At 43.3% G+C, this 14186-nt stretch overlaps 1 protein-coding gene across 1 annotated transcript in view; it reads right to left on the bottom strand.

Moving 5' to 3' along the window:
- LOC126088363 (uncharacterized) overlaps nt 1-11636 on the bottom strand; it is an 859329-nt gene extending 847693 nt beyond the window's left edge. The window contains exon 1 of the mRNA XM_049906501.1: nt 11397-11636. Within this exon, the coding sequence (XP_049762458.1) occupies nt 11397-11636 (240 nt within the window). The remainder of the gene's footprint in view (nt 1-11396) is intronic.
- Between the last annotated feature and the right edge of the window lie 2550 nt (nt 11637-14186).

The raw sequence follows: 14186 nt of genomic DNA, 5'->3' as shown, positions 1-14186 counted from the left end.
GTAGCGCTGATTTATGGTATTGGAAGAACAACAATTAACGATATAAAACGTGATGCTGATAAAATAGAACAACATGTGTCAATAATGCAGAGCATGGATGGAGATGTGGGAACAAGAAAGACAATGAAACCTGCAAAATATGATGAACTGGATACTGCAATGTACCGATGGTTTATGCAAGCAAGAAGTCAGGGGATTCCACTTTCAGGGCCTATAATAATGGCCAAGGCTGTTGAAATGAACAACAAACTTGATGGTGACTCGTCTTTTAAAGCAAGTATCGGATGGCTCGACAAGTTTAAATTTCGTCATGGCATTCGCCAACTTGATATCAGTGGAGAAAAACTCAGCGCGGATAGCTCTGTAATTGCTGAGTTCCGGGAACAATTTAAAGAAAAAATGGCTGAATTGAATCTTCTTAAGGAGCTAGTTTACAATTGTGATAAAACTGGGCTTCATTGGAAGGCTTTACCACAAAAGACATTAGCATCACTCTCTGAAAAAGCTGTCCAGGTTTCAAAGAACAAAAAGATCGCCTCACTGCTATGGTTTGCGCAAATGCGACCGGCAATCATAGGCTACCCCTACTTGTGATTGGGGAAATCAAGAAAACCTCGTGCATTCTAGAATTTGAATTTGAATGCTCTCCCTGCACAATACTACGCCCAGAAGAGTGCTTGGATGGATCAATCAATTTTTTCTGACTGGTTTCACAAGCAATTTGTACCTCAAGTTAGAGCACATTTGGCTGAAAAATAAGTCGTCACAGAAAGCGCTATTGCTATCAGACAATGCCCCAACGCACCCTACTTGTGAAATGAAAAGTGATGACGGCAACATTACATGTCTCTTCCTTCCAGCAAACACAACTTCACTTGTACAGCCCATGGATCAGGGAATTATCGAAAACATGAAACGTCGTCATAGAAAAATATTTATCGAAAGTTTGCTCTCATCTGATTAATCAACATCTGTAAAACAGTTTTGGAGGTCTTACAGTATTAAAGATGCCATTTTCAATGTTGCCAGTGCATGGAGTGATTTGTCAGTGTCAAATCTCAAGAACGGCTGGGAATAATCTTTGGCCTCAACCTAGAGGTGAAGAATCGAAGGAACCTGAGTGTGTGACAGTTGACGAAATGGCCAATTTGTGCAATAATTTACAAATCAGCACAAATTTGACGTCAGAAGATGTATCAGAGTGGTTAGAGTGTGACAAAGTGGACGGGGGTTTTCAAATTTTGAGTGATGACGAAATTGTTGCCGGCGTAAGTGCCACCAAAGAAGAAGGGGCTGATGAAGACGAGTGTTCAAACCATGAAGAAAAACAAACAATTAGCCATTCAGAGGCCGAAACAATGCTGTCCAAGTGTATAGAATGGTTTGAAAGTCAAGAAGAGGCTAATGCTAAGCGGGCCCTACTGCTCCGAAAAATACGAATTATAGTTGCGGTGAAAGCTCGAACATCAAAAAGGCAGAAGAAATCGACTGACTATTTCCAAGCTAGATAAACTATTTCATCTGCAAATTTATAGTACAGTACAGTACTGTACATTACGTATTTTGCAACTTTTGTAGCTACTGTACGGTTATTTTTATCAAGTAATAAATAGTTTTATTTGCTATTACAATCGTGTTTAATTTGTTTTCGTTCCGAAATATTATTATATTACTGTGAGAGTGATATGTGTCTATACATAAAATAATTGATTGAGGTCATGTTTTGGAGGAATACAGTGTTTCTGTTATCCGTCTATTCGCTCAACCGTCACGACCACGGTCCCGAAGATGACGGTTAATCGAGTTTCCACTGTATTTTGGTTTCTACAGGACATTCGTTACTGACAATTTCAACCCTGTATCCCGTGTCAAAGCGAGGCTGGCGAACCTTACATAAACCTTTTATGTAAATTGAAGAAAGGGAAAGGGAAGGAACTAATGATATCAGCTGCATAGGGACTTTATGAAGAATCAGCGGCGCTGAGTGAAAATGAGCGTCGGACCGAGACTCGAACCCGGGATCTTCTGTTTACAGTGTTTATCGCAAATGTGGGAGACTCGCCGGCCTAGTCATATTTCCACATAGACCCACCCGTCTGCAGTCCCCGTTCATGTCCTCTCTGCACACTAATTTTAGATTCCCGCTGAAGGTCGAATATAAATGTGCATCCCTACTGAAGGGTATGGATTCATTGCCCATCGAGGCGAATCAGTTATAAGAATGCGTGCTGTCTGTTGTTTCGGACTTATTACGCGAAATAAATAGAAAACAATAAAAATATGGAGAAATCAAAATAAATAATTATTTTAAGCGGGAACCATATTTCCTGAGATAGTATGACAGATGTCTCGATAATTACGCACAGAGGGAAAATTTTACATGTAATCAAGAAGACAGATATTTGTTTCTGGATACAGAATTAGTGAAAATTTTGTCATCAGCCATTGAATGTGTAAGCGAGTGTTTGTCGTTAGAAGAGACAGTGGGTATAGCAATTTACAAGTTAGCCACCTATGGAGGATACAGGGCAATTGCCAAGTAATTTGATTTTGCCAGCCGGCCGGAGTGGCCGAACGGTTCTAGGCGCTACAGTCTGGAACCGCGCGACCGCTACGGTCGCAGGTTCGAATCCTGCCTGGAGCATGGATGTATGTGATGTCCTTAGGTTAGTTAGGTTTAAGTAGTTCTAAGTTCTAGGGGACTGATGACCTCAGAAGTTGTCCCATAGTGCTCAGAGCCATTTTAACCATTTGAGTTTGCCAATTGAGGACACACATCAGCATTTGTACAATGACTACTCAAAAGTCATGCAAAAGCATTGTACGTGATGTCGCTCTTCAGCTGCTGAAGCCTATTCAGTGCAACTGTCTCTTTACAGCCGTGGTAGAAAAGATTTCCTGGCGTCCCAAATTCACCTTTGCAGTGTTCTGATTCGCAGCAGACCGTCAGTCGTCCCATATGGCTCAGCGAAGGCGACGTGACGTCCTTCCGTACGATGGGTCTGTGCGGCGGTTAACGCTTGGGAAAAGATCGTCCCTGGAATGGTAAATACCCGCACTAGACACTATTCACCTCGGAAAGCCGAAATCCTTGTGTAATCACCGATATCCTATGATCCGTGCGTATTGCAATGATGATCATCTCACGTTCAAAGTCGATGAATTCGCGAAGTGCTGCCGTATTTATTCGACACCCGTCTGTAGCAGAAGCAGACTGGTCAAATACCGCGTCTACACACGCACCGTACGACGCACATCTGTGACTGTTACACGGCACATCTTCACATGCGAAAATCTTTCCCGTGACTTTTGGTCACTCACTTTATATCTGCAACAAAAAAAGATAAAATATGCCTCGTTTCCATTAAATGCAGAAAATAATTGACTTCGTGGTCAGTCTATTTCTTTTCCTTCGCCACACAAAATCATTTTGCTCACATTAACCGTATATATATATATATATATATATATATATTGGAGGGGTCGCCTGCTGCGTATTACGTACTACCCGCTCTACATACAGTTCTCTGGTGCGATTCCACACGACTTTGTTATGGACGTGACAGTAGCTCGGGTGTGCTTCCACCCAACCTTGTTAATATTTTTAATTTTTTGTTCTATCTTAGAGTATACCACAATATCCCATAAAACTGTGTCCACCACCGCAAAAGACATTTTAGAGGAGTTACAAAGGCAAATAGCGATGCATTCTTATGATGATCGGTTGGTTGATTGACTTTGGGGAGGAGATCTAACAGTGAGGTCATCGGTCCCTCTGATGATGAGGATGAAGAAAATTTTGATGAATCTTGCTCGGAGATATCGGATGGCGTATTATCTGATGATGAGGCAATCAACAATGAATTCAAAACTTAGGAGATATTCCTTCACGAAAAAGGGCAGCTACCCGGAGACAGCGACGGAGAACATATACACTCCTGGAAATTGAAATAAGAACACCGTGAATTCATTGTCCCAGGAAGGGGAAACTTTATTGACACATTCCTGGGGTCAGATACATCACATGATCACACTGACAGAACCACAGGCACATAGACACAGGCAACAGAGCATGCACAATGTCGGCACTAGTACAGTGTATATCCACCTTTCGCAGCAATGCAAGCTGCTATTCTCCCATGGAGACGATCGTAGAGATGCTGGATGTAGTCCTGTGGAACGGCTTGCCATGCCATTTCCATCTGGCGCCTCAGTTGGACCAGCGTTCGTGCTGGACGTGCAGACCGCGTGAGACGACGCTTCATCCAGTCCCAAACATGCTCAATGGGGGACAGATCCGGAGATCTTGCTGGCCAGGGTAGTTGACTTACACCTTCTAGAGCACGTTGGGTGGCACGGGATGCATGCGGACGTGCATTGTCCTGTTGGAACAGCAAGTTCCCTTGCCGGTCTAGGAATGGTAGAATGATGGGTTCGATGACGGTTTGGATGTACCGTGCACTATTCAGTGTCCCCTCGACGATCACCAGTGGTGTACGGCTAGTGTAGGAGATCGCTCCCCACACCATGATGCCGGGTGTTGGCCCTGTGTGCCTCGGTCGTATGCAGTCCTGATTGTGGCGCTCACCTGCACGGCGCCAAACACGCATACGACCATCATTGGCACCAAGGCAGAAGCGACTCTCATCGCTGAAGACGACACGTCTCCATTCGTCCCTCCATTCACGCCTGTCGCGACACCACTGGAGGCGGGCTGCACGATGTTGGGGCGTGAGCGGAAGACGGCCTAACGGTGTGCGGGACCGTAGCCCAGCTTCATGGAGACGCTTGCGAATGGTCCTCGTCGATACCCCAGGAGCAACAGTGTCCCTAATTTGCTGGTAAGTGGCGGTGCGGTCCCCTACGGCACTGCGTAGGATCCTACGGTCTTGGCGTGCATCCGTGGGTCGCTGCGGTCCGGTCCCAGGTCGACGGGCACGTGCACCTTCCGCCGACCACTGGCGACAACATCGATGTACTGTGGAGACCTCACGCCCCACGTGTTGAGCAATTCGGCGGTACGTCCACCCGGCCTCCCGCATGCCCGCTATACGCCCTCGCTCAAAGTCCGTCAACTGCACATACGGTTCACGTCCACGCTGTCGCGGCATGCTACCAGTGTTAAAGACTGCGATTTGAGCTCCGTATGCCACGGCAAACTGGCTGACACTGACGGCGGCGGTGCACAAATGCTGCGCAGCTAGCGCCATTCGACAGCCAACACCGCGGTTCCTGGTGTGTCCGCTGTGCCGTGCGTGTGATCATTGCTTGTACAACCCTCTCGCAGTGTCCGGAGCAAGTATGGTGGGTCTGACACACCGGTGTCAATGTGTTCTTTTTTCCATTTCCAGGAGTGTATTTTGCGCTACGGAAAGATTCGGAAACAATACGGACCAACACAACTCTAAAGTCTGATTATTACAAAACGTCTACAAAACTGTAGTATTACCTCTTCTCTCACCTAAGTGTATCGCCAAAGACATGACGGATGAGGGAAGACTATTTTCGCTGTTTGTAAATGAAGAAGTGATTGATAATATAATCATATATTGGGGAAATACACAAATCGGTAAATTGAACACATAGCCAGGAGATTCAGTTCCGTCCAGTGGTATACCGCACCCACAGACAAACTTGAGATGAAACTGCTTTGTGGATTATTATAAAGGATGGGATACATAAAGAATTCCCGTTTGAACACCGAGAAAACTAGACGGACCTTCGATTTTTCGATTTACAATGTTTCTTATCAGTGCCATTAGATTCGATAGAAAGGGAAAACGAGATCAAATAAAAATAAACGACAAGTTTGCGGCCTTTCAAGACTCTTGGGCTCTTTTTTTACCACACAGTGTAAAGCCATTATACGCCATCTGAATACTTGTTTGTAAATGAAACGTTACTTAGGTTTGGAAGACGATGTTCTTTCAAATACGGCTTGACAACTGTCAGTATATATGACGCAAAAACATTTCATTGTTCGTATGGGATTCCTTACGTTGGAAAGGACGAGGGGAAAAAAACAGATCTGTCAAGACAATCCGGTTGAGTTATTTAGCGGTCTGGATTGGCCAGACACAGCTGGAACATTTCCACTGTTGCGCAAAACAAATTACCGCGTTAACAGCGGCATTAGCAATTGCATCTGACTTTTTCTTTTGACCGCTGTAGCGACGTATTGAGGAGCTGTGGACGCGGGTATTTCAGTGAGCACCATGGCTGCAAGTGCGTAGCGGTACTGGTAAAAAAGCAAGAAATGAAATCGATTCGAGAAACATTTTTCGCTTCTTTGAATGATGCAGAATGACGTACAGCAGATGAGATGGTACACGGTACGGGCTACATAATCCACCAGTTAAATATTCTCAAGTACTCTTTAATATTCTAAGATTCAAAGTTTACCAGTGAACCTGATATTCTAAGTCAGCACCTCATTTGCTGTACATCATTTCGAGCATTATGAAAAGACGTATCAAATGTTTCTCTGATACATTTTATTTTTTATTTTCAGACAAATCATTTCGCAAATTACTTGACAGATATTGTATCAAATTTTTTTTTCTATTTTAGGTCAGAAAGCGTGAAATATAGTATATTTCGATATCGTTCAGTATTCTATTATTATGAAAAATATATACATCAGGAGATCAGAGAAGTTCCTTTTCTCCTCAAATTTTAGATTTGGGTTACTTTTTCAACAGTGTAGCTAGGCCTTGTGGAGACATACCTTTTGACACTCCATTTACTCAGTTAGTAGCAATTGTTTAGTGTTAGTGAAAATCACTAATTAAGTCTTCCTTAATTACCCTGATTACTTTGAAGCAATTTATATACGTATACTTTTTTAAAAACAATTTTTTCATTTCAAACCCTTCGTTTGGCTACGAAAATTCACAGAAAAATCTTCCTCAAATCACTGATGAAGTTTTATAATTACCTTGATTATTTTCAAGCAGTTAAATCTTTCTTTACAAAACTCAAGCTCACATTGGTCAATTTCATACCCCATCTCTCCAGTTCCCTCTTTTCGATTGGCTGCGATAATACGAACAAATAACCATTGTGTAATTTGTAGCAAGTATTGTATCCCCTCCGCTCTTACATTTTACCAGCAAAGAATAAAACAAATTTTTAAAATTATTTTTTCGTGGTGACAGCTAACTAGCTAGTGGCAATCTGGTAATTCCGTTACGACTCAAATGTGGCAGAGCAGGGACTTTCAACATTTTAGCTCACCTGGATCACATCGGGAGAAGATGAGTATTTTTGGGCTAGACATATTATATTTACCACAAACAATAACCGCTGAACAAAAAGAAGACAAGACTGTATTAAGTTTACACTTTCTATACAAGATTTCATTAATAGTTTTCTATATAAGTAATTAGAAATCACAGAAGTAATGTTCTTATTCGAGGTATACTGCCACGAAATGGTAGGTTCGCAATTGTTCAGTACTGAGGAATGGAATAATTTTTTTATTTCATACGTCTTAGTTACCTTGATATAAAGTTCAGCTATAGTGGTTACTGGTTCGGGATGACACTCCCATTCTCAAAACATTCACTTTCTGTTAACCATAATTTTTCACACAATATGGTGCCAAAAGGAACGAACAGTATCTGTACAGCAAAGTGTGCAGTGGTCAACATGTACCCTCATTGATCTTAGCCTCTGTGTCCCTTCTGGTTGTGTCAGTTGGTTGCAGCTTTGCTGTTCCTGTTGGAACAGCACTGTGTAAATAATTACTGTTCGCTAGAAGGTGTGTCATTTGAGAATGGGCATGTCAGCCTCGAAACTGGTGACCACGACAGCTGAGTTTCATATCAGTGAAATTGAAACGGAAGAAATAAAAAATTATCCTATTTCCTCAACAGAATTAATGTGAAATTTGCTCTGAATTTGAGAAAGTATTTTGTCAATATCAGGGTCGATCGAAGTAATTGCAGTTCTCAGAGTGTTCTCAAGGTCTCTACCTGAGGTTTTGGTGCTATTTTTACTCTTTGTGTGCTTTAATCCTGAAAATAACTGTTCATAAACGTACGTGCTTCAAAACTAACATGAAATATGTAAAGCATGACTGTGCAGCAAGGAATATTTGTCTTTGGTCAGTTATGGCTTCTAAAAGTCCAACGAAGATACATGATCGAATTTTTCTTTTAGTTGGATGTCAGACTCCGGCCCTATGCATTCCATCTGAAAATCTTCTGGCAATATATCCATGTTGTTTGAAAAAGTAAAATTTTTGATTACTTTTTTCGAAAATCATGAAATATATTTTCAAATCTTTGCATCAAATAGATAAGTATGGCTGCGTACTTCATCCCGTCTTTATGATTATATTTGGCCAATGTGCTGAAATCAGAAAAAAGAACGGTTGCATTTACTTGTGCTTGCCTTAACCTCACTTTCATTTGAAACGCTTTTATTTGTTGATACGTCGTACTGATACGCACGTTTCTGCCTTGAATACCCCTGTTTAAGTCACATAAATGAGCAGCCAAATGTACCAAAAATGCTAAATCTGCCACCAAGTTGGCATCGTCAAGTTCTGTCACAGATTTTGCTTTTAATATCACGAACGATTTTATTTCATCAATTATGCCACAAAGTTTTTGTAACATCTGACCTCGACTCAGCCACCTCACTTCTGTGAAATATGCGATAGCACCACGCTCGGCATCCAAACTTCTGAGGAGTTCTCGGTAGTGACGATGATTCAATCAAAAATGGTTCGAATGGCTCTGAGAACTATGGGACTTAACATCTGAGGTCATTAGTTTCCTAGAACTTAGAACTACTTAAACCTAACTAACCTAAGGACATCACACACATCCATGCCCGAGGCAGGATTCGAACCTGCGACCGTAGCGGTCGCGCGGTTTCAGACTGAAGCGCCTAGAAGCGCTCGGCCACACCGGCCGTCTATTCAATCCCATAGCGAGCTAGTCCATGGGGTGTCAAATGAACAAATTACGTTAAAAAGCTCATCTCTTTGTACCGGCCATCAACTATGGTAGAAGCTGTTCACGAACGTAAAACAAATTTCGTAACTGCCCATTATAAAGACGTTCATGTTGAAATGAGGTTCTTACAGGGTAGCAATGGATATGATATCAAATTAAACCTGTTATAATTACGGTACTGTTACAGAGCAAACATTGGCAGTAACTGCAATCCTCATGAACGTTTCTAAGTTGTACCGACGTCTGGTGATCAGAAGTACGGTGAAAAGCATTCTACATCGGTGGCGCAGAAATACTACAGAATTTTGTTGTATTTCCATAAACTGACTTCATCATGGGTCTCAAAGTCTCTAGTGTAACAGCTGCAACTGAAGTAGCCGTAGGATAACAGACCAGCGCATCTGACGGATTGGCCGTTTGTACGAGCAGTCATAGCCGCCCGGGTCACGCAGGTGCACTTTATAAGCGTTTGACTGCATGCATTCCCGGTGGCAATTTTGGAACAAGAGGAATTTTCCGAGGTGCGATTGAAAGTTGCAGTTCTTTGCAGCCACAGTTTGTGATTTTTTGGTCCACCTACGGTAGATGTTTGCCTGTCAGTGTTAGGGCATGGCCACGACGTCCTGCTAGTGTTAGATTTCAGATGCACCTGATGATGGGGCTAAAACCCGAAATCGTGGTAATGTACAGCGACTTCTATCGTGCAAGACGTTGGCCAATAAAGTATTTTGTATCTGTGGTAGGTATGTTACCATTAATACGTCATAAGAGTAACACTATGGGGATTAAAGGTTAGCACGTGCGGTAGAGTTAAGAACGGGATGGTACAATCAGAGAATAGCATCGTGTGAAAAGAGTTTGAAATTGAGAATATTCAGTTCCTCATATCTTTGTGTAAACGGATTTTTTTTTCAATTATGTGCCAAATGCTTTCTTCTTGTGCCGCATTGATGCTTATTTAGGACTGCATGTGGCCCACACGTTTGACAGCCCTGTCGTAGAGTGTTTACATCACGCGAAAATCGACTGCAGGAACTGGTATCTAGTAGCCAAACCCAAAATTGATGTAGAATGTTTATGTGACAAACCAGAAGCCTTTTTCGGAAACCGCTTTCGGGAGTTCGTATACAGTAGGTTTGGCTGGTTGGTTAGGAGAGAAAGGGACCAAACTGCAGTGTCATCAGACCCCACATTTTCGATATACCGATGTATCGATATGTCACTAAGATATACAAAATATCAATACTTGACGACTACATATCCTACATAGATATATAGATATCGAAATGGCAACATCGTGTGCCAATATTTTTATTTTATATTATATTTCTTCGCAATTTTCGGTAAATATTTGAAATTATTCTTTGGAAATTGTAGTAGAACATAATAATACTGTCACTGTGTGAAGGAGTCTTCCTACTTTTTCAGTTTTCATCACGTCCAATCTTTATCTTTGACTGTTTGAAGCAAATGGAATAAAAAGATTTCCGATGCGAAGAAATAGAACACAAACTGCGTTAAAAACAATTTTTAACGCAACTAGTATGCTATTTCCTCATATCGGCGTTCTTCAAAAAGAGTTGCTGAAACTGATGAACAAAAATAAAAGTGAAAGGACTGTGGCGGGCGGAGACGTGAGGGGGATATGCTGACGTAATCGGCGCTCGGCGCTACCAACAGAAACTGAAACGTTTAATTGCACCGCGCAAGTATGACGTTACAAGTGCTAGGTCTTCGGCCTTCGCAGAAATTAAAAAAAAACAAAAAAAAACAGGGAAGTCGACATGAAGTGTTCCGGACGGCCGGCCGTGGGTGGCCTAGCGGTTCTAGGTGCTTCAGACTGGAACCGCGCGACCGCTACGGTCGCTGGTTCGAATCCTGCTTCGAGCATGGATATGTGTGATGTCCTTAGGTTAGTTAGGTTTAAGTAGTTCTAAGTTCTAGGGGACTGATGACCTGAGATGTTAAGTCCCATAGTGCTCAGAGCCTGTCCGGACAAGTCCGATATCTGACGAAACCGAACGACGGACCCTTCGGACACCTTTTACTGTGCCACTTACATGCAGTTACCATTGTTAGCAAAGTGGTTCTCGCCAAGCGTGAACGTGCATCGTTTTCCTTTCAGTTCTTGCTCTAAGGTGGAAAGGCAGACTGTTAGCTTGTTGATATCTAATAATAAATCAGTACGTACATATACAGCTCTAAAACTGTCAGTACATTTACAATATGCAGCCGATATCTGTATAGACCGGTACGTCGATATTACTACAGTCGATATATCATGTATCTATACGTTTCTCGGCATATCTATAGCCGAAACTGACGCTTCTTAAACAGTGATATATCGAATTCCCAGTATTTTCAGAAACATTAACAGCCCTAGTGTGCACGTAGTGGCAGAGAGCGCGAGGCGAGGTGCGGACAGCTTACCAGCAGCTGGGTGTCCTGCGGGCCGCTGCTGCTGGCCAGGTGCCCGTGGCCGCGGTACGCAGCCAAGAGCGCCAGCCGCGCGGACAGTAGGCGGAACCAACGGCGGGGCATCCCGGCATTCCGCGCGCGTCCGCCGCCCCACAGCAAGTGTCGGCGCCGTCCATCAGCGCCTGTGCTCGCGCCGCGCAGCAGCTGCCCGAGGCTGATGCGAAACACATGGCCCCGGCCGCGGCGCGCCATTCCCGGCCAACACTCGATCGCACGCACGGTGACGTGCGAAGAGGCACCGATAGCGTCGTACCGAGAGTAATTACCGACTGACAGATGCACTCGCACGTGTTTCTTGTTAGGCTCTAGCGAGGCTTAGAGCGAGATCACTAGAGCTGGAGTACTTCCCGCCCCTGTCTGAGACGCAATGGATGTCAAATCCGATTGGGGTGAAGAATGAGGTTCCGGTACAGCAAACGTAAATAAAGGAAAGCTTTCATGGTTGAATGCAGCCTCACGTATCTAGCTTACCTTGGTTTCATCACATATCAGCACATACGATGCATCAGAGTTGCTAATGACTTAACACTGCTTGCAAATACGAGGGTCATTCAATAAGTAATTCAACACATCTTTTGCATGGTCATTTTCGGTTGAAAATGCGGAAATTCTTGTGGGACATTGTGGAACATTCCTGCTTCAGCCCTATAGTTTCAAGAGGTTCTGATAGGCGCCGGGGATATAAGTAGCCATCAAAATGGCGTCTGTAAAGCAGATGCGTTCCAAGCAAGAGCTGTCATTGAGTTTCTTTCGGTGGAATATCAGAGCATCGCATATAGCCGTCGGCACTTGCAGAATGTCTACGGAGACCTGGCAGTGAACAAAAGGATGAGGAGTCGTTCGACAAGGCTGTAATCATCGCAACAAGGTCGAGCTAATCTGTCCAATCTATTGTGTGCCTGCCGGCCGAAGTGGCCGAGCGGTTAAAGGCGCTACAGTCTGGAACCGCACGACCGCTACGGTCGCAGGTTCGAATCCTGCCTCGGGCATGGATGTGTGTGATGTCCTTAGGTTAGTTAGGTTTAAGTAGTTCTAAGTTCTAGGGGACTTATGACCACAGCAGTTGAGTCCCTTAGTGCTCAGAGCCATTTGAACCATATTGTGTGCCGGCCGCCCGGACACACCTTCAGCAAGCTGAAGAAACGACTTCAGTGTGTTTGTCGCCCGCCGCCCCCCCCCCCCCCCCCCCACCACAACAAAAAAAACCAACGAGTTTCTCCAATTCCATGACAACGCAAGGCCACAAACTAGTTTGCGGACCCGACAGGCCTCACAAAACTTCATTGGACAGTTCTTCCTCATCCACCCTACAGCCCGGATCTCTCACATTCCGACATCAGCCTGTTTGGCCCAATGATGGATGCACTTTGCGAGAAGCAGTACGCTGATGTTGGGGAAGTTGTTGAGATAGCAAGACGCTGGCTCAGACGTCGATCAGTAGAACGATACCATGTGGGAATACAAGCCCTCCCAGTAAGGTGGTGTAAGAACGTCGCATTGAACAGAGATTACGTTGAAAAATAGAGTTTTGAAGGCAAAAGAGTGGAAAACAATATGGTGTGTTGGACGCCTGAATGAAATTAACTAACTTGCAGAAAAAGGTGTTGTGCATTACTAACTGAACGCCCCTTGTTAATTAATATATATTTAAAGAACACGATCCAGACATGAAGAAGAATTGCAAGAGCACGAAATGAAATTGAATGAAACCAAATTGAGATAATGAGAGTAGGTGACAACGAAGATATGAAAGTGAAAATAACGGAAGTTCAAATTGAACAGATCAAAAAATACAGATATTTCTGGAGCATCGAAACTGATAACTTGAAAGTAAAAAAGAAATCAGATCAAGATCTGAAATGTCAAAGCAAGGTTTTCAGAAAAAGAAACGCTTACTCTACAGCAGCTTGAAATTGTTGTTAAGAATGAGGTTGCCTTAAGACTTTACGCGGATTGTCTTTCCTTGTGAATGTGACTGCTGCACACTGAGGAAGAGAAAATGGTCAAACTAAAACATTAAAAATGTAGGTTTTGAGAACAACGGAAAAAATAAGAAAGCTGCACAAAGTGAAGAGCAGTGGATTGTTATATCTACCTTGCACGCCATGTGGTTCCTTAGTGGATACAGGAGTGAAGAACAGATGCCAGTCAAACTGAGAATTCAAATGTTAATTCATTCTACATCTAATATGAAATAGTAAAGATAATACATAACTTTGTTGCTGTATTTGCAGCATCGGTTCCTAGCACTAGCTTTGAAGGTAAAAATATATACAGATACAAAAGATTTATAAATCTGTCCCTCTTCAACACAATGTCTATTCAGAAGATGTCGAGCCATGGCCACTATGAAAGTCTGTAAATGTTATTCAACTGGCAAACACACGAAACTGGGCTCAGTGCACGAATGTTCGACTACAGTACACCACCCACTGGGGCTTCGGAGGGGGGATGCACGCATCTCATTAGCAGCGGCATAATCTTTCATGGTAGAGCCGTCATGCTGCGATGGCGGCTGTACGAAACGCAATGGCGCAATTGGCGACTCGCATATTAGAAAGTGTGGCCGACCGGATAGCGATAGCGCATAGAGTACTGGAAATGGCAAGAGAACAAAGAACTCTCTAAAACCTTGTTAAGGAGAAGAAAACAGACTGGGCGATCATATATTGCAAGGAAAAAGAATTCCGACAACAGTTTTCCAAGATACAGTGGAAGGACAGAAGTAAATAACAAGAGAAA

This window comes from Schistocerca cancellata, chromosome 6 (assembly GCF_023864275.1).
Source record: "Schistocerca cancellata isolate TAMUIC-IGC-003103 chromosome 6, iqSchCanc2.1, whole genome shotgun sequence".
Lineage (NCBI taxonomy): Eukaryota > Metazoa > Arthropoda > Insecta > Orthoptera > Acrididae > Schistocerca > Schistocerca cancellata.
The sequence above is the reverse complement of the archived record's forward strand: the minus strand, read 5'-3'. Positions and strand labels throughout refer to the sequence as shown.